The sequence below is a fragment of the Parasteatoda tepidariorum genome, chromosome 6, assembly GCF_982258835.1.
Source record: "Parasteatoda tepidariorum strain Cologne lab strain chromosome 6, Ptep-v5.0, whole genome shotgun sequence".
Classification (NCBI taxonomy): Eukaryota; Metazoa; Arthropoda; class Arachnida; order Araneae; family Theridiidae; genus Parasteatoda; species Parasteatoda tepidariorum.
The window spans coordinates 88163099-88189748 of NC_141760.1; the positions used below are offsets into that span (position 1 = coordinate 88163099).

The following is a 26650-nucleotide window of genomic DNA, read 5'->3' on the forward strand; positions in this document are numbered from 1 at the left end:
ATTCATGTGTAGAAAAGACATTTTCCGAATTTTTTGTACCTCTTTCCAGTGAAAAATTAATTTTTTTTTGAGAAATTTTTGTTTTATTTCGAATGCTTACTCAAAACTTTTAGCCGAGAAGTTTTTCAAAACCTAAGAGATATCAATTTTAAAATTTAAACTGAGAAATTTAAAAAAAATCGACACAATGTTGATTGTTAAAATTAACAACTAAATATTTTTAAAAGTCACCGTGTTAAAATAGCCACCTGAACATCTTTAAGAACAAATTTAAAATATATATAGTTTTGAATATAGATTCAGATTTTCTGAGAAAAAAAAGCTAGCATATTTTGCTAATTTAACATTTATAAACATTCAATTTTACCATTTTTCAATAATAACTGGTAAAATAAATTTTAGTTAAATTACTTACTTTCGTTAAACCTCTTTGAATTCAAAATTGCTTCGAGACTAAAGTCCTCTTTATTTATACTTACTTCACCTATGTCACTGTCAAGTGCTGACTGTATTATTATAATAAACAATAACATAGACAATCTGTACTTGTCTATAAATGTCGTTCAAAATGATTTGTTTTCGGATAATGCATATGCTTTCCTTTCTGCAATTCATCAATATTTTATTTCGCAATATGCATTGTAAAAAACATTAATGCATCTCAACAACAAAAATGATGGAAAATACTTTAGACCAAAGTGGTGTAATAAAACGCCAAGCGTAGTTCTTGGATCTAGTGTTTCACTACCGCTATGTTTGCTTTTTTTTACACTATTTGGTGTAAAGTAGGCATCAATTTTGTTATTCAATAGAGCTAAATTATATATAATACATATTAGAGTCAGTGCAGTAATTTTTACAATATAATATGAATTAAGAATCATTAATTTAGACTGCAGCATATCAACTAATTCTTCAAATTAAATTAGTTTGTTAAGCAAACAACAGCATAGAACAGAGAGAATGTTAAGACGAATTCGAATTAGGCTTAACAAAACGGAAGCAGATGAAAATTATACATTATAAAATCAGTTAGTTCAGATTACAGAGATTTAAAAATCGAAATATAATTATTCTCATTACACAGCTTAAGGCATGCATATTTAACGGCAGATTTTTGTTTCTGTAGATGAATAACAGTGTTGAAAATAACAACAAACACTTACCAGTTCATTCTGGATTGTGAACTTAGCACTCGCAAAATTTGGCGTTTTTTGAATTTTTAACATACAAAGTACGCCAACGACTGTGTTTTTGGAGTGGAAAATAATTCTCGTATGACGTGAAAGCGAGAGATAAAGTATAAGACTATTCAATTTTAAGTGTTTAGATTTAAATTACATTCTTAAATCGTATATGAACGATTTGATTTCCTGAATAAAGTTTCCCTTTACACAATTTTTTGTGTGTTTTTCATCATTATATTCAGAGAGATATTACTATCACAGTCTTTACAGTATGCTGCATATGAATGTCACATTCATTTATTTAATATATGATTGAAAAAACAGTTCCCAATAATTTCAAACATATTTTAAATCGCTAGAAATAGGCCGTGGTGGCTCAGGGGATAGAGCATTCGTCTCCCAATGAGAGGACTGAAGTTCGAATTCCTTGACTTAAGTTCGGTACGAATTCCTCACCTGGCTCGGGCAGACCACTGTGCTGGCGTAAGATATCCTCAGTGATTGACGGATCATGGGTTATAGTCTCCTGGCTTCGAACGATTCGTTGAAGATTTTCGTGGTTTTCATCTCCATGTAGTGCAAATACGGGTGAGTTCTATCAAAAAAATACTCCACGATGGCTAGTTTGCCTCATTATTTGATCCAGGAGTTCCCTTGTCATCTGAATTGGGTTCAAAATTAAAAGGTTATGGAGTTGAAAATTGGTAGTCTTAAGCTTAAAATTGGGTCGGCTATTCAACGACAGTTATATTAAAGAAAAATATTAGAAATGTAAAACTATTTGCTGCTATACGTCAACACTCTTTTAGCAGCCATTATTCTTTAAACAACATAGAGCCATAAATTAATACATATATCTCTTACTTAAAATGCATCGCAATCATGTATTGCAAATCAGCTAATTTTTTAAAATTTTCAACAAAAAAAAATTGCAGTATCAAGAAGGGTTATCCATTTTCCACCATTACTCAACTGATTGACAAAAATAAATAAATAAATAAAAGTAATAAACTTAGAGGACATTTTCAATGCTTTATTTGAGTGGTCATTTTCTCCAATATGTTATACACTTTTTCTTATTTGAACCAACTATGTGATTTTTCATATTGATCTTAAAATTTTTTTCCCTTAGTAATGTTATGTAATATGAGTAAAAGTTTTCATTAAAATATTTCAGGATCTACTTTATTCTATGTAAGTCAACTTTTAACCTGCATAACATTCTGTACACATACAAGATATTAATTTTGAGAAACCTTGGTAAAAATCAAACTAAAAATGTTAGCATATTATGACTAGCAAGGATATTTAAGAAAACAATGAGAACGAACAAACTTATATCCAAGCTCTGATAAATCAATATCATGATAAATTAGTCCAAAAATAGTCTACAACGATCTTATTTGAAGATAAAGTTTAAGCCGGTTTTAGAGTAGGACGAATGCTTACAATTCTCATTAGAAAAACGCACTATTTTTTGATATTTCTTATCCAGCCATTGCTCTTTCCGACCTTAATAAGGATTGTTCAGAGTTCGGAAATATTTTTTATAACTTATAAATATTAAACTGTAACCCGTAAAATCATTTTTTATGATTTATTTATTTATTTATTTATTTTTACAAATAGAATATAAACTGGTTTTTAAAGATGGTCAACCGCATGCGCCAAAGTGCCAAATAAGTAAAAAATTGTTTTGCCTCACCAATTCAATATTTGTCCATTTTCAATGCGTTTAATATTACATCGAATTTTACACGAAGTTTTAAATGTTTCATTATTTGTTTTTCATATCATTTCAAAAATGTTTGATAACATTGAAAACTGCGCTTTAATCATTAATTTAGAAACTAATATTAATGATAAAACACGTAATTAACGAAGCATATTGTAATCTTTGGTATTATTTTATCTTATATTTTATAAACGTCATTAACAACCGACCCAATTCTAAGCTTATAACAATCAACGTCGAACTCCGCAGCCTTGCAATTTCGAACACAACCCAAAAAACAGAAGCAAACAACCCAGAAACAAAGCAAAATCAAGCATTGGGACAACCAGCCTTCTTGGAAAGCTTTTTGGTGAAACTAACCCGCATTTGCTCTACATGGAGAGGAAAACCACTTAAACTTCCTACAGTTAGCTCCATGGCAAGGGGAATCTAACCCATGAGGATATTTTACGTCAGCACTGTAGCCGGTGCCGGGAGCAGAATTCGTGTTAATCAGCAACCACTGGGTTTCGAACCTGGGTGACCTAATTGGCAGGAAAACGCTCGATCCCTTAAGCCACAGCGGCTCAATTACTGCTATCGTATTTTGAAGTACAATGAGTACCAAGAAAATACATTTTAAAAAAATTTGAAAAACTTAAATTATTCTAATTACACATCACAAGCAGTCAAAATTTGGCAGTTCTCCTAAAATTAAGATCTGTTTAATTATTTTTTTTTATTATTCATTTATTTATTTTTTAAAAAAAGGTAAAATTGTTTATATTTTGATAAACTTATATCAGTTTAAATGTTTGGCCTTGCTCTATTTTATTACTATTACTTCCGAAGCATCGGCCATAAGTATCAATCAATTTGATGATTACGTAACGATCGTGAAGATAATTTTTACAAATCAAGGGGTTTCTCTACTACCTACTTTTTGGTGTAACGAAAAGTATTTTGTTATTTTCTAGTATTTCATTATTATTTTTTTAATTCCAATCTAATTTTATTTTATTTCTTGTAAAACATATTTCCTCGAAAATAATACATGTAATGGACGTTTGAAAAATGTTTTATGCTTTCTTATGGCCTAACAATTGCGATAAAATACTAGTGTTACATTTTTTTTCTTAAGCCAAGTTGCAGAATAAAAACAGGTTATATTTAAGAGGTGCTTATAGATCGAATAAAAACCTAGCTTGGCTAATGTCGGAAATGGGTAATTGAACGCACCCTTGTAGCATTTCGGAAGGATTTTCTATTTTATTTTCATAATATTCTATGATAAACACTTTCACACCAGTATTGTCACGGAATTAAGATCACATGACTAAATGAGTGTCAAAATTTTTACGTGCTTCCGGGATTGTAAAAAGTAATTACTTTTGTTGTTGTTGTTGACGCATGCCTGTTTAGGCAAAGTGAGTGTGATTGTTCTTGTTTTCCAGTGGCGCCATCTATGGCCAAGAATTCGACTTCTGCCACACCATACGTCACACCCGTTCATAGGCCGGACCCATTCATACATCCATTCATTCATCCACAGATCGTAATTTTGATCTGAATCAGAGAACGATCGATCTCCAATCCAGTACCCCCAGAGGTATTGATTTGTTATGGGAACGTGGAGGACTTTGGCGACTCAACAGATTTAACGTGCATCAGTCACTTTACTACACGAGGAATCTTCGGCCGGCGGGGTTCAAACCCACGAGCTCTCGGACATGGGCCCAGCGCCCTACCGACCAGGCTATCCCGGCCTCTGTAATTACTTTTAAAATTACGAAATGAAATTTGTTATTTACTAGAGATAGTGTTTCATCAGATAATGGCCACTAAGTATTCTTTTTTTTTCTTCCTTTTTTTCAATTTTTTAGGCTTCCGGAATATTTAGAAACATAATTTTTTCATAATTAAAAATTTTGAAAATGCTCGAATTTAAAGGTTAATACAATAATTTCTTTAAAAAAAATAATATGTAGTCAAGTTTGGATATTTGCTTGAAAGTGCTACTTTTTCTTTAAAAAAAACTTTTTTTATTGCTTTTGATATATATTTATGAGCGTTTAAAAAAGACTACATGGGGGAACTACTCGCGCATGCGTGAATTATATGTTGTTCTTAAATGGCATGGCGTTACGAAATGTGTTTTTTTTTTTTACTTTTTCTTATTTTCAGTGACAAATCTCCAAGTCAGGAGAAGTACCCAGAATTATTTTCGCCTTTAAAAAATTTTTCTTGAGTATTCAGGATTACCCGATACTTTATTCTGTTTCATGGTAAACCGTAAGTCAACAATAAGTTTTTTTGAAATGGAAAAAGTTCAATATATCTCATTGCTGATGAAGCTGTGTATACGAAACCTCTCGGCATTCTAGGAAGTTTTCTTTTGTTTTGACTATTTATTTGCATGGGAGCATTTATTTTACTGTTCAGTATCGCAACGCTCGAATACGCCATATAGGTAGAAGACCGGTTTCATATCTTTGACCCTTCTCCTTTCCCTTTTCTCATATATTCAGTTGCATAGGAATGTACTGCGATGTTTTTCCTTTTCTTAATAGTTTTCGTATTTAATTGCTACATATATTTTTTAAAATTTCCATGATACTTTCTTTTAGAACTAAGTTTAATGTAGTTTTCAGTTCCATATAGTTTCCTAACTTAAAAGATTTTGATCTATTTGAAAATCAAGACATAAATTAACGTAATTCCAACTTCTATGACTCTCCACACGCTAATGGTGAAAGTATACGAAGACTTGCCATAGGTAGAGAGTTCTGATCTACGCCACCTGTAGTCCATTTCGATCGTGAATTTACATGAGGGAAAATAATTACATGAGAATGAGAAAAGGATTGATGAAAAAATTTCAGCCTCCAAAAAATTGCCCATCAAGTTGTCATTCATATGTGAAAAATAGTATGCAGCAAGAATGGCACCGCAATGGTGCTACAGATATCTGTCGGGCAGACACACTTACAATGTGAGTACGAGAGACATGCGAGAGGCGAACTTAAATACGCTTCTATTATCATCTGTGTGCAGTCCGTCGTTCTGGTAGCAGCATCTTTATCCATCATAAACAGTCCCGCAATGACACATGGTTTCTGGTAGAGCATAGTCAACCATCATTGGTCACTGTTAGTAAGCTGAGGGGTGACATTTTGATCAGCCAACATAGTGACTGAGGGTGGCTGGATCGGTTCTGCTAACTCGCTAAACTATTCTGCTGAAAAGTGCTTAACTCCAAGCGCATATCACTGACTATCAAAGTGGTAGTGCTTTCCTCTTTGCAGGGGATCAAAATTATGATGACATGCCTTCGGATCATCCTCAAGGATGTTTAACAGACAGTCGTAAATCGCCCGTTGTGCAGCTCTAGAGCGATGTAAAGCATTTCTACTACTGGTGATGTCATAAAAACTATCCCTTTCGAAACTGTTCTCACTGTACGAAAAATTTTTCTGACTCGAATTTAGAGATGCGATTAAGAATTTAATTGGATATTGGTAAAATATTTATGAAAATCCTGACAATCAGATTCTAGCTTGCGTCTCCGAGTTCAAGTGCTTGAATTTTTTGTGAATAACCTATAAGGCTATATGACACGAGGCAACCTAGTTGAAAGCAACTAGCGGTTTCGGTGAAGTTGAAACATGTCATATGATGGTTGCTCGGTTGCTTTCAACTAGTAACTGAAGTTAAAACCGTTCAACTTTAGTGGAGCAACCAGATTAGTTGAAACGTGTCATATAGTAGTTTCCAAATACTTTCAACCTTAACTGGCAACCATTTAGTAAACAAGATACACGTGCTGATTCTGTCGCATCTTGCATTTTTATCTTTTAAATTTAAACTTGGTTAAATCTTCTAACTATGGCTAGTTTTAAATGGATTTCTAGTGATATATGTATCTTTTTTTTTTTTTAATTTTTCAAGCGTATACTTGTCTTTGGGACATAAATAACAAAGATAATGCGAATAAACTAATTCGCTATTAACTAATTTCCTCTGTGGAGATATTAAAAGTTACAAATTATTATTGAATTTTAAAAGTGAATGAAAAAAAAACTAGCATATTACTAATTACAAATGTTTAAATATTTGAAAATTCAAAATTATATAGCTTGAACGCTAAGCTTTTTAAACTCATTAATATTCCTTGACAGATATTTCCGAGTACTAATGAAATTTTGAAAGCAAACGAAAGAAATTATTTTGCTTCTAAATCACTTTTTTTCTGTTTTAATACTTTTTTTAGAAACTCAGCTATCAGCTCAACGCCTACTTCAAGTGCATCGTCAATTCGCTATCGCAACACTCGAATACGCCATCTGGGGAGAGACCGGTTTCATGCCATTAGCCCTTCTCCCTTCCCTCTCCTCCTCTTTTCTGTTATATAGGAATGCACTACGATATTTTCCCTTTTCTTAATATTTTTCCTTTTTACTTAATAAAAATATTTTTTAAAATTTCCGTGATACTTTTCTTTAGAACTATGTTTAATGTAGTTTTCAGTTCCATATAGTTTTTCAAGTTAAAAGATTTTAATCTACATGAAAATCAAGAGAGAAACTAACGTACTTCCTTCCTCTATGACTTTCCATACGCTAATGGAGAAAGCATGTGAAATGTTGCCATAGGAAAAGAATTCTGCTCTGCGCCACCTGCAGCCCATTTCGATCGCCAATAATCGCTTCCATGATAATTAAAAGAGCTTTTAGCAATAAACTTTATTGAAAAATATAAACAAACTAATTGCCGTTCCGGTATTGGACTATTCAGAGTTGGTTGAACAAGCGAAGGTTGTAACGTGTGATCACAAACGAGAAACCAAAAACCGGTGTCTTAACTTAGTTGCCTCCACTTGGTTGCCCAGTGTCATCAGCACTATAGTCTAATTTTTTTGATGCAGTGAGAATGACCCATTCTCCGATTTCCCTTCAAATGCTACCTCTGCGGACTATTTTCACTACCTGCGTTTATCTCGTATGCGAATAAAAACCAGAGATTATTGGAAAATATTTACCCTCGGAAACTCATCAAATGCATTTCACACACATATCATGAGGCTCTCGCTTGAGAGTGGCCCCATAGGAGTCATTTATCACAACTTATGATAGACCTAAACGTATTAACTACACTGCATCCGATTCATCTAAACGCACGTGCAAACTTTTAGAAATTGCATATAAAATGAATTTCTCACGCATGCGTGATTTGCTGAAAATTACGATTACATGCAAAGAGAAATTTCTTGCGTCCTAGTAGAAATGTCTTGCACCGTGAATCACACATGCGTGTGATAACTTTTGTAAATCAGATACAGTACAAATAGCCTCTAAGCAGTAGTCTAGGGGTTCAAGGCTAAATTTGCTTAAAGATCACAAGCGAATTTTATGAAATCATTTTTATTCTTTTATTTTCAATAACTTTTACTTCCACTCTAACAACTAAATTCTGCGAGGTTTCCGAAAATAAATCTAAAGATTTTATTTAAAAAGTAAATTAATTAAAACTAAAGAATGGCCGCGACAGGAGTTGACTTGGAATTGAAAAAAGTAAGGCTTGTTAAGGAATCTAACGATCACCTATTACTTTCTGTATTATTAAATTACAGATGCTGATATATTTTATTTTTGAAGTAAAATGTGATCGAAATTATCTGCAGCTGAAGCTCAAAACGCAATTGTTTTTGTACAACTTTTAGTTACAGGCTAGTGAACTGCCGTTTTTTTAATATAATTTAGAAATAAATGAGCAATTTTTTTAAAAATGTGTTTCATAGATTTTACTTTTTGACCACCTTTAAGGACTTAGACCTGTCTAAAGCTTATTTACTGACACATCTGTTTGATTCTTAAATTAAAATGTTTTTTTTTTTTTAAAAAATTGCAAGTGAACATAGTTTGTTTTTACTTTTCAAACTTTAAAATGCTTCATCTTCACTTCAATAGTTTGATTAATGAAGTTTTAAAAATGTGTATTTTATTAGATTATTGTACTATTAAAATTTTTTAATATAAAATATTTAAACTTCAGATATTGTTTTGATTCTTATAGCTAACATTACAAGGAAAGGTGACAGCAGGTCATTATAAACTGAAAATAACATCACAGAAGGGGACAAGTTTGAAGGGTGTAACTCACAACCACAATCAAGCAACCTCTTCCTGTTTTTTTTTTTTTTTTTTTAAATTCAAGCTTAAAATCTATTTGTCATGACAGATCACTATCCCCCACCACAATAATGTGATCACTTATTTTTAGTTTAACAATATTATGATCTTTTTCCCATTATATAATAGGTAATATTTGTTATCTGTGTTTCTAAAACTACATAATAAATTATATATCTGCATCAATTTGATTTTTAAATCTAAAATTTTGCCGGATCAACACAAAAATTTGACAATGGTATTAAGTAGGATTTGGGGATATTTCTGTATCATAATCTGTCACATCAACTACAATCGCTAAGACACCAAATGGATTTTGAACTAGCAAATATTTTTAAGAAAATTACGTTGAGGTTTGTCTGGGAGTGGCTAAGAGTTATACCTTTCAAGTCGGTCCCCTTCTTCTTCTTCTTTTTTTTTTTTTTTTGGTTTCTTGTGAGCCACTGCACAGAAGTGGCAAAGAGCAATATGGAAGTCTTTCCTAAGATTTTTTTAATGGAATTTTATGAGAATTAGGTTTTTAATTTAATTTTATTCTTATTATATCCAGCATCAATTATTATAAGTTGTAGATTTAAAATGATTAAAAAAAATATTTCGATAAATATTGATTATAGAAATACACCACAGAAATAATGTATAAAAAGAAAATTGAATTCTATATTAAATTTGCCTACTATTATGTAAGATATTTTTTGTCCAAGGATCTGCACCTATTTTCCAGAATTTTTTTTTATCACCAATTTCGCTGATAGGCGACAATTTTAATTTTAATTAGAACATAGTGATTTAAATGAAGAGTCATTTCTGGCTGCAAGGCAAATGGGCTTAGTAATAAATGTAGAGAAAACAAAATATGTGTTATTCTCAAGAAACAGAGTGCCAAATCCCTATCTTGAAATAAATTCGTTTAGATTTGAAACAGTAAGGAGTTTAACTTACTTAGGATCAATTATTACCATTGAGAACAGAATTACTCCTGAAATAAAAACCGACTATCTGGCAAGTATGTCTATGGGCTGAGAAGATTTATTAAATCTAGGTTTATTTCTAGAAAAACAAAGTTCTTGATCTACAAAACTCTTGTCTGGCCAGTCTTGACATACGCTTCTGAAGCTTGGACAATGACGAAACAGGAGGAAAATTGTATCGCAGCGCAATATTTGAGAGAAAGATTTTGCGGAGTATACTTGGTGGTGTTAATGAAAACAATAACTGGAGAAGGAGATTTAACTTTGAACTGTACAAGATTTATAAGCAACCATAAAAATAAATGGAATAAATTGGATGGCCCATGTGATTCGAATTAATGATGACAATACAATAAGAAAGATACTGCTTTTTAGACCCACTGGAACAAGAAAGCGGGGAAGGTCGTGGTTAAGATGGGCTGACTCAGTGGAGTCTGATTTTCTCGCAATTAATGAAAAGAATTGGAGATCAAAGGTAAATCGTAAGTCGTCATGGAGAAATCTTCCAAGAAAGGCATTGGCTCACATTGCGCTGTCTGACCAATTATGATGATGAGTGATTTAAATGGAATTGTGGGAGAATTGATGGTACTTAATTAATTTCAGGAGTATTCCCAAAAGAGCTGTACTAGAGGTGCTGCTCTAAACATTTGGAGCCCTTGTTTTGTAAGTATTGGAGAAATTAAGCGAGTCGGTTTAAATGTTCATCACTAATTTTGCTTTTCTGGGAATACCCTATAATGTTTATTAAATTCTTATTGTGAATATTTGCAATACAGCTCTAGGTTAAATGTTGGTTAATGCAACTAGGTTAAATGTTTTTGAATGAATAGATATTTTTTATGATTTATTATAAAAATTACTCAGCTAATTTATTATTATTTTAGTCATATATATTTCAAGGTATTATATTTTAAAAGCTAAGAAACAAGTTTTTTCTTGCACGGACATCAAAGAATTGTTCTTATCAAAACGTTATGATAGTTGCTTCATTTATGTTTTTTTCTATTAAAAAATAAATATTTATGTTTCAATATTTTAATTATGGAATCATTCATAATTATTCTCATCAATCATGATTAATTTCATTATTGGTAAACATTTAACATTATTTTTATGTACTTACATAATTTGCATTTTTATTCTTTCAATTTGTGTCCTAGGCTTTTCAAGAGTTACAAACTAAGGTTCTGGAAACAACACAGAAAATGAAAGTAGCAGATATACAAGTAGATGCACTGACCACATCCATCAAACATGCTCAACTGACTCAGAGAGAACTGGAAAATCTTCCGGAAGACACCAATATGTATAATGGTGTTGGAAGAATGTAAGTTTAAATTACTGTTATCAAAATTTATTTTGACTTAATTGAAACTCTTATTCAATATCAAGTCTATAAATGTTTTGTAATAATTATTTAATACTTTTGCCATAACATGTATGTGCATTCATCTTAATACAGTTTTGGGAAGCACCAAATTTTTTCCATAGACTTTGTATTGAAAAAAACCATTAGGAGAGACTATCAAAACCTTTCCCAGCAATCAAGCAAACCTCTACACCAAATGCATGAAAGGTCAAACAAATATATTAACAAAACCAATAAATATATTGATGTCAATAATTTACTTTAAATCAGGGTTGGGTTTTTGACGTCAAAAAGTGGTTTTTGACATGACAAGGGTATAATACTGGTTTAAACCGTCAAAAATGTCAAAAACTAAAGTTTGCCAAAAAAATATATAAACTTCAAAACTACCAACAGTTGCCATGCATTATATTGAAATTTAATTATACTATAGTAATCAGCAGGTTTTAAAATATTTTTTTAATTAAAATTAAGGTAAAATAACAGATTTAAAATCTCAGTAATTTATATTCAAATGCATGTGCAGAAAAATTTTGCACAAAATTTTTTTAAATATTTATATTTTGAAAAAAAAAATTTTTTTTTTGATACTTAAGAAAATTAAAAGTTTATTACTATGCATTTTTGACATATAAGGATCATATAACTAATATTTATAAGGAACTTACAAGTTATGTTGTATAAATACAAACTTGATACAAGTGTATGAAAATTTTTTTTAATGTTATACCGAATATCTTTATTATCCAGTATGTTAATTTGAATTTAAAAGTAGTTATATTTGTGAATAATGATAAATATAATTCATATTGTTTATTATATTTATTTATAATTATTACACTTATCATTTTAAAACAATTTTTACCTCTTAATTTTTTTCCCCCACTTGTATTAAGAATACAAATAATGCATATCTTGAAAGGAAGAAGTAATTATTCGAAGTAATTAATAGAAGTAATTATATTTAGATATTCAACAAAACTATGTATATAGTATTCAGCAAAATGAAATTCACAAGTATTTGGATAAACTAAATTTTCAGCATAGTAAATTAATAGGCTGAATATACTGTAAATCGACACTAACTACCCTGTGTATTTAACAGAAAGCACTTAAATTTGTATTGTCTTATGTTAAAAAGATTATTAAGAAGATTTAAAAGAATATTAAAAAGATTTTTCTTTAAAAGATGTCTAATGTGCAAAACTGCTAATGTTTATCTTTAAAAATGTCTAATTTTTAGTATAATCTATACTATACACTAAGTTTGGTTATAAATAAATTTCTTAATAATATCACTGCAGATTTTCAATAACACATGAAAATGAATACATAATATTACAAAAGATGTGAGCTTTCAAAAGTACAAGATTTTGGTTACTATTCAAAATATAAGTGTTTCTTCAAAATTTTAAATTTATTTTTTCTAGAACATATTTAGAAACACAATCCTTCTTTAAAAAATATATAAATTTTATGTATTAATTAAATTTCACTTATGAATACAGGTTTTTGACATTTTCGACATTTTTGACAGTGAGGTTTTTGACGTGACGGTTTAAACCATGGTTTAAACTGTCAAAAACTGTCACATGTCAAAAACCTGCCAACCCTGCTTTAAATTCTTTTATATGTTTTATTTCATGTATATAAATATCAAACTGTCTTGTACATATTGTGTTATAGTTAGTTTAATGATAGTTGATTAACCTTTTATCAATTAATTTAAATTCAAAACTTGAAGCAAAAATTTTCTCTTAAAATATAACATTTTACAATTTTTTAGACCCTCTGAGTTACAGTTCTGACATTTTTCCAACTTTCAGAAGCAAGTCATCCTTCTTCAGAAAAATCAGTTTACCAATAATATTCAGTGTGCAAATAATTTTGTGTAACTGGAGAATTTCCGTACAATTTTACCCATGCTCTAAATGCTTGGAGGGTTAAGAAACTGAATCCTCTAAATTTTTTTAATGAAATTATATTTAAAGTTTATGCAAATTTGAAATTATTGCTGTGGAACAATTTATGACTTAAAATATATCTTGCAAGCATAAAGACATGAGATTTTTCCTTAAGTTGTAATCTGTTTTTTTTTTTTTTTTTTTTTTTTTTTTTTTTTTTTTTTTAATTGTGTTTGTATGGAATTGTTTCTATTTAAAAAACCAGAAAAATGTCACTTCACTTCTGAAAATTATCTTTAGTATACTTTTCAGAACTTGAAATTGATCATTTGAGAGATCAATTGAAGCATTAAAACTTAATGGATAATTTGAATTTTTGAAAGTGTATATTTGGCATTATTAACTTATTCAATGAATTTTAAGAGATTGTGTAGAGTAATAATTTTTGCTATATTAATTGAGTGTTCTATGTTAAGCTAGCTAATATAAAAAAAATAATAAATTATTTAAAATTTTTATCATAATTTATGATTAAGTGGTATGTTAAATAGAAAGAAATACTGTTTATCATGGTGTATAAGTTGACCGCTGAAAAAATCCAAGTATAAAAATTTCTAAAATTTAAAAAACATTTAGTTTACTACAAAATTTTCTGATGTTAAAAATTTTTCACATTTGTTCTCTCTAGATGTGATACATTTTCATTCAAATAAAGCTCCATTAACAAACTCTGTGTTATGACCACTTAATCAGGAAAATTTTTACAGAAACAGAAAATGTCTACGCTGCACCAAGAGTGTCATGGTCAAAATATGGATTTAAATGTTATTGTAAAATCTTTAAAAAAAAGTGTGGAATTCCAAATACTTTGGATGGAGGTGAAGATGATATATTGTGGGATTAAGCAAATGAGGTTGCTTTTACATGTAAAGAAAATATGTTTATAGAAAATGTAAAAATTGTGTAACATGTATAACATGTTGAAAACAGTTTTTGAAAGGAGTAAATTCATATAAAATTATTTATATCTATCTCATTGTTTATAATGCAACGATGTTTCAAGATCAATAAAGTTGACCCCCTGATTATTCATAAAATTTAGAGGTTTGAAAAGTTGACTTATATACTGGGATATATGGTTGTGAATCAAAAATTACCTTGCTGACAATAACAAAAAATTATCATGCCCTTTTTAAAATATATAAAAACTATGAAAGTTGAACTTAAAATTTATTGATTGAATTAGATACTGACAAATTTGAAGGGTTTAATGTCTCATTTTGTGCTAATCTATTTTCCAAACGTTATAAATCTTAGAACTTAACATAGGTTCCTTTTTTCTCACTAGTACTTCTAATGTTTCACATGCTTACTTTTCAATTGGTTTTAGTTTTTTAATTAAATCTTTATATTGCTAACATTTCCACTATTTAAAATTATTTAGTTATTTTCAAATATTTTATTTGCTAGCATTTTAATATAACAATAATAAAGGTAAAAAAAATATTGAAAAATGAACAATCTATAAATAATGACATATAATATTAACCTGAAAAAAAAATTTTTTTTCTTCAAAAGTATGAAATATGCAATTTTTTAATTTTACTTATAGATTTTAATTAACGCTATATTCTATTTTTCAATATCTAGGTTTCTCTTAACTAGTCATAAGAATATTGATGATATGTTAACAAAAAAGATTCGTACTTCACAAGACAAGATCAAAGAATTAGAGGTAAAAAAAATATTGAAATTAACTACCACAATTAGTATTTTTAATTGCTGAGGGAGGAGATTTTAAAACAAAAGCAAATTTTATTTATTTTATCCAACTATGATTTGTTTATCCAGTATGCATAATCTTTGTTGTGACTGCAATTTTTTTTTCTTTTCTAAAATTATCATTTGTTCATAATTTGTCAACAACCAATAGAATTGCTTTAAGAAATTGCACTCAGTTTGGCAAAAAAAAAAAGGATTGTTAATTGTTTTAAAATTTATAAATTATTAATTGGGTATTAAAACATATTTTATTTTTGAAATTTGGTTTTAAGCTTTGCAATAGTTATTTTGCATTTCATTTGAAATTGAAAACTATGCCTTCATTACTGTGAAATATTTCATGGTAGGTTCCTTCTATTCTGAATTTGCTAACTAGTTAAAAAAAATTCCAATTAGCAAAACTTTGTTTTAATAAAAAATAAAACTAAATAATGCTAAATTGAAATGCTTAGAAATTGAAATATTTGGGCAGAAATGAAATTTAAAAATAAATGGGCTTAATTAAAATTGAAAAAAAAAAGTAAGGATTGAAATAATAAATAATTGAAATAAATAAAATTAATTGTAATAATAAATAAGCTTAATTTTGATAGTTTTTAATGCGAAAACATAATTTTCAGAATTTTACGCCATCATTAAAGTTTAAATTTCCTTGTGATTTTTATTGGTTCTTATTAAATGTCAGTTTTTTTTTTTTTTTTTTTTTTTTTTAAATGTGAAACTTTTTTAGTGTGATATTGGTGATAGTTGTGATACAGATATGTGCCTTTTATTTTTGTGTTTAATGTTAAGAAGGCATTAAAATTTTATCTAGTGACATCTGTCTATTGATTTCTATTTTGAAATTTAATTTTCTTTTTTACAAAATATGTGTTTATCCTTTTGCATTCAAATCTGACACTTATAACTCACTTTTCTAACTTTCTATATTTCTTTATCAAAGGTTGTGATAAGAATTTTTAAATGTTAATAATTTTCTTATTCTGTTTTAGGCAAATAAAACTTATCTTGAACGTAACATGAAAGAAAGTGAGGCTAATCTTAGAGAACTGGTTGCCAGTAAACAGAAGGACCGATGATTCTTCCTAAGTTTTGAAATGAATTTGTCTTTGTAAATTTGCTTTTTCTTCTAACTATTGGGGCTCAACTTTTTTACACTTCATTTGTCATTACAGCAAAGATACTATTGACTTATTGCTTTGTTTCAGTTTGCTACCTAAAACTGTTAAATATCTATTTAATACCATCTGGTTGAATAATTTATTAAAAGCAAAATTTCATTTTAAAATGTCTTAACTTGTTTTATTTTTACTTTACTGACTTTAATAAATTAGTAATGTTCCTGATAATTTATGGTAACCTTAAGTCTAAATTCTTTTGCAGTATGAAAGAATTTTTTTGCTTTTGTGATTGTTCCAATCAAATTATAGGTTCAATTTATCTTTACTTGGCCATTTTTGTTTTTATTGAAATGCCCTTTATCAATTACTGGTAGATCTTCCATGTCAAATGCTATTTTTTACCTGAAAGGTTGTAATTTTCAGTATTTTTAATAAATTAATAAAAATACTGATTCATTTATTAATTAACTGCAGGTATTTTTCATAATTAAATTTTTTTTTATTTGATTTGGTCCCTCTTCAATTAATTTTCAATTAGAAAGAGTCTGTGATGCACTAAAATAAAAGATTAAAATATAAATAAATTTTACAGTCAAAATAATATACTCACATTTTATTTAGCTAAGCCTTTAATTTTATAATGTGTAAAATTAAAAATTAAGTACATAAAAATTTGGTATATCATGTTACTCCTGACAAATAATTTAATATGTGGTACCATTTTCACATTTTTAGACAAAAATATAGATTCTATCATTTTTTATTGTTGTAGTTTAATAATTGAACTAATGTGCAACACCATTTCTGATTTTTCAGCAAAGACTGAAAAAGCAGCATGTTTTATTATTATGCTGCTTTCAAATTAAAAGATAAAAATAAGTTACAGTTTAAATGTTTGTTTTACATTATCCCTATTTGATCCTTTATATCAATGTGATTTTCTTTCATATATTTGTTATAAATTTCTTCCATCATTGAAAATAAATGATTCAATTAAAGTTTAGAGATTTGAAATTCTTAAAGAAGAGGATGTAAATGTTAAATGAAGGCCTTAATGGGAGAAGATATTGAATGATAATTTTAGAACATTCAGATTACTGTGTTTAAGAACAAAAACCTGCTATAATCTGTTGTGTGTTCCAAACTCACTGTTTTGTGGTTTCCAACATTTCGTGAGAATTTTCCTGACTTTTATATGCATTCTAAAGCAAATGTTCATTAGAGAATTTGTTTGGTTTTATCAGAATGAAGTGCAAATCACTCAATTGTTTCATCATTAGCTTTTTTTTTCATAAAATATTGTCAATTGGCAAATTTAAGAGACTGTGGGGAAAGCAATAGTCTGAAATGACGTAATATTTTTTTGTCAAACTGGAGTGGTTTGATATATAGACTGGGAAGTGGGAGTTTTAGTATTTTTTAAGCATTTCAATTGGGGATTTTGATGCACATGAAAAGAATTTAGCCAAAATCTCATTATTTGCGGTTCTTAATGACAAATATTTTTGAAACCTAATTATTATGTGCTTCGATCCAACTAAAGAATAGATATAAGTGTGCTTTAAATATTTTTATTTGAGGCACTGGTATGCATTGAAAATGAGTTAAAAAATACATCCCTCCTGAAATTTTTTAACCCTGTCTGAAAAAAAAAAAATCCAGTTGCAAATCAAAGATTATAAATAAGCTTTTCCTAATTGCATGCTTTGTAATTGTCTTGATTTTTAGTGTTTTGTCCTGATATTCCTGATTTTGAGAATTTTGTCTTGAAGCCTCCTGAAATATTCTCACCCTGTCTGGAAAAAAAATCCAGTTGCAAACCAAAGATTATAAATAAGCTTTTCTTGATTGCATGGCTTGTAATTGTCGTGATTTTTTGCGTTTTGTCCTGATATTCCTGATTTTCAGCATTTTGTCTTGATATTTCAGTTTTTATTATTATTCAGAACATGTCATTTTGATGAACACTCAGTTTTAAAAAAATTGCTAGAATTTTTCAAAACTAGTTTGTTTTTATTCAAAAAGTTAAATCCGAAATGTGTTTCAAATTAAAAGCAGTTGGCATAAAAATGAAACTCCATCTTTATCTTCCCCTCAGAAGAACAAATTATTACTGAATCAGTATTAGAACGAAAATTTTCTTAATTAATCCTACCCTTTTTTACAGAATCGTTTTCTATTTCTCTCATTTTACACCTCTTTTCATCTGTCCAGTTACAGGCATTTGACCCCAAGGCTTTAATAGCAGGTGTCTCCCCCATTGGCTACTTTATGAAGAGTAAATTTTGTAAGGAAACAAAACCTCTGTTCTACACTGCAACTTCATTTTTTTTTAATGAAAGAATCTAATTATGCATATATTTAATTTTCAAAATATGCCTGATAAAAAAGTTAAATACTGCTGCCAGTATTAGGTTGATTCCTTTTCTAGAAAATATCGAAAGTTTTTTTATTCTAAAGTAAATTTATCTGTTATAAATTAACCATTTTGTGCCTAAAATTTATTGAAGCTGTTTTAGGGGCTCATCATTGCGTGTTATTTTGTTTCCATTTACAAGCATCTTTTGTAATTCAGACAATCTTTTATTCTTTTTTTTTTTCGCTGGCTTTAGTGACACTCTTCTGTCTAAGTGATGAAAAAAAAATTTCCTTGATGTCTTCAATTTCGCATAATTTTTTTTAAGATAAAAATTCCTAATTTTCGCTATGAATTTTCATCATCCAAAAGGTATGAAGTAATAAGGCCATATTGCATTTTATTTTTAGATTGCTGCAAATCCTTTTAATGGTTATTACTAATTTATTTTAATAAGTTGAGAAAATGCTCTTTAAATTTGGTGTTTTATTCACTTGATATTTTTGATGCGCTTTATTTCTCAGTCATTTGTGAATCCTTAAATCATCTTTTCATTTAAAAATGATAAAACTTCATTATTCTTAATAATCGCAAACATATTGTAGATCGATTTTTCAATTTATAAATTTTTTTCTCTTGTCCATCAAAGTCCATGTTGTAGTGAAAGCATTGTGTTTCATTTCTTATGCATCTTATTTATTGCAAAGTCTAACATTTAGATATCTATTTATTTTAAGTAAAATGGTTTTATTTTATTTATTTTCTTTTTATTTTGAAGTTTGTTTCAAATTACGATTCATTATGTTTACTAATCTGTCATTTATTTAGTAATGAGATCATATGCAACTTAGTTTCGGAGTAATATATTGTTGCATAGAAATAACTATAATTATCAGTTTCTTTTTAACTTATTTCGATGTATCTTTGTATTGTGGAATCTATTTCCCACCATTGTGCTTCATTTCTTATGCATTTCATTGAATGCAAAGGCGAAAATTTAAATATACATTTAACTTAAGTAATGGTTTTAGTTTTATTTATTAAATTTTTATTTTGACCTTTTTTACCATGCATTATGTTTATTATCCTTTGTTTATTTTTGTATGCATTTATTCTTTAGTAATGAGATCATATACAATTTAGTTTTGGAGTAATATGTATTGAAGATAACTATAATTATCAGTTCCCTTTGAATTTATTTCCATGTATTTTTAAATTTAAGTAACTATTCTTGAAATCAAGAAAATTCAGGTTTCAAGGTTTCTTAGCATATATAGGCATACGCCAAATCACACTTGTTTTTAAATAATTTCTGATCTACTTGTTCCTGTCTTAATTTTTTTTATTTGAAATTATTCAGTGTCACCCATTTTTTTAAAAAAAATCTTGAGGCAAATTAAAAAATGTCGCTTGATACAAAATTTTCATACAAAATTTTTTTGGCCCATTGTTTTCCCTTATGAAAAATTCTCTGAAGTGTTTGTATCGCACAAAAAATGTCCTGGTTTGGTCTTTTTTTTTCTTTTTTTTTTGAAAAAAATTGTCTTGATATTTATTTTGAGCTACTGCGAAGCCTGTAATTGTTATTTATGTTGAAGTTTGTGAGTGAGATACAATAAATTCAGCCAGAAAATTATCTCCCTCCAAAAAATTAAAAATATATCTTGATCCTAAAATACTAAAAATGTATTGCCTAGAAGTATTTTCATATTATAATCCCCTCTTAATTGTTATGGCATTTTGTTCCTTCATACTCACTTTGTGCGCACCCCTATTCTAAAATCTTACTTAAAAAATATTTTCATTTATCCACATTTAAAAAACGCTTAGCACGTCGAAGATGCCTGTTACAGAAATTGTTTTAGTTTTTCAGTTTGAATCAGATTTCAGTGTAGTTAGTGCTAATTGATTCTTATTTTTGATGATTACTCTTTATTGTTATTACAAAATTTATGTATTTCTAGAGTTTGCTAAAAATTTAGTATGGTCATTAAAAAACTTTATCAGCAAAATATCCAAAAATTAATACATGCAAGGAATTAAACCATACATATATCTAGAGTATGCAGTATGCTTGTGTTGCAAAATTTTTGAAACTGGCCTAATGAGTAAATTTTTAGTGTAAGTTTTACCAAATTTATGATCTAATTTTAAAAAAACAAACTTCTTAAATTCCAAATAATCAAAGTATATTCAGTAATGTATAATAATTTGAAGTTCAAGTTGATAAAAAAATATCTAACTTAGCTTATATCCCTAAAAACAGTGACCTTTTTGTCGAGAATGAAAGCTGGCCTTTGAGTTTAAGGATTGGCATTTTGTCTATAGGAAAACTATTTCTTTTAGGTCACTGGAAAAAAATGGAAGAAACTAAAGAATGCAAATTTTTAGAAGTGATAAGAATAACTTAAATTTAAACAAGATAAATTTAATTTAGTACCACGAAGTTAAAAGTTTTTCACATCTACTTTTTTTTTTTAGAATATATATAATATTTCTACTGAACTTTAAAAATCTGTTCTATATCATTTAGAAGTTGGTTTGAGTATTCATACTTAAAAGTATTTTATTAAAAAAATTAGTACTCTATTTGTAATTATCAATTCAATATGTGTTTTTTAGTAATATTAATGGAATTTGATTATATTAATTTAGCAGTTCTTTACATAGCTTTAAAATTACAATTATTTTAGTTTCTTAAGAAATTCCTTAAACTCCTCACTTACTTTTTTTTTTTTGCAATTGTTACTTTTTAGTTTTTATTTATTTAAAAATAATATATTAAATAGCTTGAAAATTAATGCTATTATTTATACTTAACTGCTTTTATTAACAGTTTGAAACACTCATATGATCTTTGACATTTCTTTTCGAAAGATAGTTTCTTGCATTTGGATTAGAAGAAAGCCATTTCTTCTAGAGCAGTTTTTTTCCATGTTTATTTGCCACTGTGGAAGAAAATTAAGATCCCTGATTCAATGCAAGTGTAAGTACCATCAAACTTTACGATCTAATTTTATTAAAAATAAAAAAAAATGGAGTTCTTAAATTTCAAAGAATTTCCTTTTGAATTTTTTAAAAAAAGAAGTTTAGATTGATAAATTTATCTTGTTTTAGGAATGTATAAAATCTTTATTACATTCCTAAAAACATTGACATAGGCACACTAATAGGAAACTTTTGATGAGAATAAAAGCTACAGCCTTTGAATTTAATATAAGAGTAAGTATTATCAAAATTTTAAAATAAAGAAATAGACTTCTTGTATAATTGACATTGTGCGTAGCGTTTTTAAAGGTGCTAATTTTCGTTTTTTAAAAGCCCTTAAACATGCTTTTTTCATCCGGTGTTTTTAAAAAGTGTTTGATTTTTTTCCTTTTCAAAAATGAGATTTTTTTCTTTACCATGTTGATTTTCACCACGTATTATGCAAAAGAGTGCTTTTCACATTGTTCTATTCAAAGTTTTCACAATTCAATCTATTTCCAATCGTTAGCGCCACTCATTTTACATGTTTGATAGTCTCATGTGCAACTGATGTATTTTGCAAGATATTCTCAATTTCAGGCTTCATTTTCCAACCTCCTTTTTCGAACCGAAAAATCGCTCAATATTTTTATGTTGGCTAATTTAATAAAGAAAAGAGTTCTTTGTCAGAAATTGGTTATTTTATCATGATCATGTAAAATCTTTTAAAATTATTTTGCATTTTGTTAATGTATATAGTGCTCAAAAAGTACTTAAAGGGTGCTTATTTTTTGTTGAAAGGTTTGGCTACGCACCCTGAATAGAAGTACATTAATTTATGTATGATATTGCAAAATTTGGATTGATAAGCTTATCGAGCTTAGCAAAATTCCTAAAAACATGGACTTTTGCACACTCTACTAATTGGAGACATTTTACCACTAGCAGTTAACTTTCTATGTACCTAATTTCTTTTTTAATTTCTAAGGATTCTCTTATGAGATAAAATTGCAATTATTCATGAACTTTATCATTCTTAGAGTTAGATTATAAGAGTAAAAAGGGAAACAATTTTAAAAGTTTATTTTTTATAGATAAAAGACATGGAATAATATTTGTAATTTTTTCATTTCTTATCTTAAGCGATATAAAATATTTTATTGCCAAAGCAGTTTTATCCAAACATTTATCAGTGTTTATTATTATTAAAAGCTCAAATATTTTTCTTTAAAAGAAAAGATCTTGGCTCTTAGAGCAAAAGGGTGAAATCAGTTAAAGGTAGTTGAAATTTTTAATAATTCTAAAACAGTCTTGAAAAAATTCTGGAACGAAATTTAAGGAAATTTTTAAGAGCATTTCTTAACGCTAAATTTTCTAATTATCTTCTAAAATAATAACTAAATCCTTTTATAACAAGCTGATTAATCACCCCGGAAAAAACATTAAATTTATGTAACTTTCGTTTAACATAATGCAATTAATAAAGTAACACATTTCTACAGCTATGTTTTTTGTCCTACTAGACCTGAAACTTTTGATTTCAACTTTTTTTTAAAAAAAATTTTATTTCAGTAATTTCTTCTTTTTTTTTCTTCTTCTTTTAATTGACCGGAATACAATATCTCACTAGAGGAGAAAAACTCCAGTTAAGAATCCAATAGTTTTTTTTTTTTTTTTTTTTAAAAAAAAAAGCTTTTTGTTGCATTCATACAAGTACTTGATCTTGACTGATTCAGGTGTTGAGATTTCAAATTTGAAATTAGTTTTGCTTCTAAAGCTACAGATTTTTTTTTGAATGATATTTTTAATCTATTTTTTTTTTTTTTTTTAACGAAATGTATAAATTTAGAAACGTTACAAATAACGGGGCCGCGTAAATGCAGAGACAAAATTCTGCTGGAGTTAGGACGCATCATCAGGGTTGAAATTGCATAAGAAACCATATCCAGAAATGTTGTACGCGGGCGTTTCTCTATTATGGGCTGTTTTTCCATGCTCTTCTGGTATACAATTTTTTACATCATTTTAAAGAGCGTAATTTTATATGACAAAATACAAAATCTGAGCCAAATCTATCGAATAGCTCCTGAGAAATTGAATTTTGAAGAAGAAATATACCCAGAGATGATATTGCCCCTGAAAAAATCAGGATATTTCTTTCCCCGCGAACCGGAGGTTTTCAAAGTTCCCAAGTTATGTTAAGTTAGAATTTGTTTCCGCAGTCGATTTTTTATTTATTTGGTAATTTATACTATTACTAGTGTCTGCAAAAGTATGACTGTGCTTCATAAATATTGAATCAAGCATACAATTTATTTGTAGATGAAGCATAGTTGTTTCAAATAATTAATCGTTTTTTATTATTATTTATTTATTTCCTTATTTTTTTTGTTCCGCTGTTCATCCTAATTTAGAATTTTTTCAAATTTTTTTACTCGTTAACTGAACAATATGAGGTTTTTGTTTCGATGCTATCACAAGAGCTGCGATAATCAATGACGACGACTCTGTCACATGTCCAGACATTACGGATGATTTAATTAAATCGATAAATTTAAACGCGAAACTTTTTTCTTACTTATCATTATTAAATTTATTTATTGCTGTATGCTTGTACCTCAAAAATATTGAAAATAAAATTTATTTAAAGATACAACAAGTGTTATTCACACATTTGTTTCTTATTTTATGAATGATCACAATGCAGCTTTAATTTAGTCGCGCATTATAAATAAAACTAAAAAATTGATAGATTAAGGAATGGTTTTCTTTCTTTAATAGCAACCCGTTTGTTTAACGATATTTTTGATTAGATATTTTTTAACGATCTTTTTTTATTCTCGTTTTTTTTTGGTTTTTGATTCGACAATATCGCCGATCGACAACTCTATGCTGTATTTTCGATATATTTAAATACGAAACTTCTTTATTGTTACTTTTTAAGTGATTTTTTTTCCTCGTTATTTTAGAAATTTAGTATTTATTTTGGCGCTTATCACAATTTCGGTCATAATCTATATCACATACCGTAATGATTTCACTACGCATTAGATAGATTAGTTTGAACACAAGACTTTTTTCATTTAATATTTTTCAACCTTTTTTTTATTTAATTATTAATTTTTTTTAGCATCGATGCTATTCGCTAAATCTGCATTTGTATGATCGCGCATAATAAATACTGTAAAGTGAATTTATTTGAATATAATACGTAAATTTTTATTTCGGTTCTTCTTAAAATTTTCATTTAAGTGCAATAAAAAGTGCTGCAGTCGCAAATAAACCTTTTCTATTAATTTTATTTGTCTACATTATAATAATTTGTAATTACTTTAATCGTTTTATTTTAATTCTTTTAGTGTTCGTGCGCACCGTGAATTGTTAGGGAAACTAGATTCGAAAAAAAAAAAAAATCACGGAACTGTCATTGAACTACGTAATTTTACCCCAAAAACCGTAACCCTAGTAATTGCGAGATTTTACTTTTCCGTTTTTAATACCGTAATTTGCCCTTGCAAAATAGAGCATGGAGCTAGGAGTAAGCTCCTAGCTCCATGCTCCATGAAACTACTCCTAGCTCCATGAAATAGAGCATTTTAAAAAAAATCCGATTTTTTCCAGACCGAGTCTTTGGGTGCATTTTGAAAATTCTTCTATTAATCTTAAGCGTTTTAAAGTCGAAGTTTTTTTTAAAAAAAAAAAATTGAAATTTCAGCTCTGAGAGTATTTAGGTATGCTGCATATAATTTATTTAGAATTTCGTGTTTTGAAAATATCATTGGTTTCAATTTGCAAAGACACTAATTTTTTGAAATGTGTCATTAACGATTTTAGTCTGGAAATTTTCAGGATTTTTAAGTTGGGCCCACAATCACCCCTGTATACCAGAATTCGCGTTTTCTATACATTGAATTTTAAATTATTTATTTAGGTAAAAGAGAAATTGACATGAAGAATTTCTCTCGTCAAATAGTGTTTTCTTAGGTTTTGATCTACTTTTTCTGAACATATTTTATTCAAGCACAATGGTTTTCCATTTTGCCACCTTTTAACACTTATGCAATTTTTAGCTTTCTGTCTTGAATTTTGCGGAACTTAGTTTGGCAGGCAATGTTACCTGTGCATCAGTTTAATTCTGGAGATGGTAATGGATTTCATATATTTGGAGTTTTGAAGAAAAAAATTAAGTAACTGACTTTTTGCTTATTTCAAAATTGGCTTGTGATCAGATTTAGTATTCTTGCAGCATGTATTATCACCTGACTAATCTATGAACAAGAATACAAATTAGTTAGAATTTACTAAAAATATGCCAAAAGCAAAATGATTTTTAAAAAAAATTAATTTGGGTATTCACTTGTATAAGTGAGTTACTCCGATCGTTTATTTTTCTGTAAAAAAGAGAGAGAGAAAACGATTATTCTACAGACGTTGATATAATAATTTATTCCCTCTTGGGACTTATAAAAAGAACTTTTATTTCGACATAAAAAGTAAATCTGAGTTTGGTGTGACAAATTAGTGTCGAAAGTAATGTAAATAAATCATTATTACTTAACTTACATTCTTTTTGTATTTCACCGTAAGCTCTTAATCATGAAGATTATGGTTTTACATTAAGTATAGGCATCCTGCTTAATGCTTGGAAACCTGCAGTCTTTTCGCACGATTTTTATGCTTTTGAGATCAAGATAAAATCTGAAGTGATGTAAGATTAAGTAAATCTTAATGGGATCGGACAGTGGGGAAAAAAAAGATACCCTAACTAAAATATACCATAATCTATATCACAATTAATCAACCCATGGCACATGTGCCACCGTATAGCAAGGGACAGTATGATATAGCATAAAAAAATTAATGTTTTCTATTATGAAATTAAGAAAAAACAATGATGAATGACAGGAACCGTGATGGCTCAGGGGATAGAGCGTTCGCCTTCCAATGAAGTAAACAGGGTTCGAATCCGCATCCGGCTTGCACCGACCAAAGTGACATAAAATGTCCTCAGTGGTAGACGGATCATGAGTTAGAGCCCCCTTGCTGTCAAGCTAACCGTGGGAGGTTTTCGTGGTTTTCCTATCCATG

The 26650-nt window shown here is 28.5% G+C and overlaps 2 protein-coding genes across 3 annotated transcripts in view; one reads left to right on the forward strand and one right to left on the reverse strand.

Moving 5' to 3' along the window:
- LOC107449276 (uncharacterized) overlaps positions 1-557 on the reverse strand; it is a 110964-nt gene extending 110407 nt beyond the window's left edge. The window contains exon 1 of one of the 2 annotated variants that reach the window (XR_015434771.1): positions 416-519. The gene's annotated coding sequence lies outside the window, so the exon portion shown is untranslated. Of the gene's footprint in view, positions 1-415 lie in introns of both variants that reach the window. The other variant, XM_087166149.1, reaches the window with a different exon arrangement.
- A 7704-nt stretch (positions 558-8261) lies between these two features.
- Positions 8262-16406, forward strand: Pfdn1 (prefoldin subunit 1). The gene is made up of 4 exons (XM_016056754.5): positions 8262-8471; positions 11224-11390; positions 14987-15071; positions 16111-16406. Exons 1-4 carry the CDS (start codon positions 8436-8438, stop codon positions 16195-16197), a joined length of 375 nt encoding a protein of 124 aa, XP_015912240.2. The 5' UTR covers positions 8262-8435; the 3' UTR covers positions 16198-16406.
- Positions 16407-26650: the final 10244 nt, after the last annotated feature.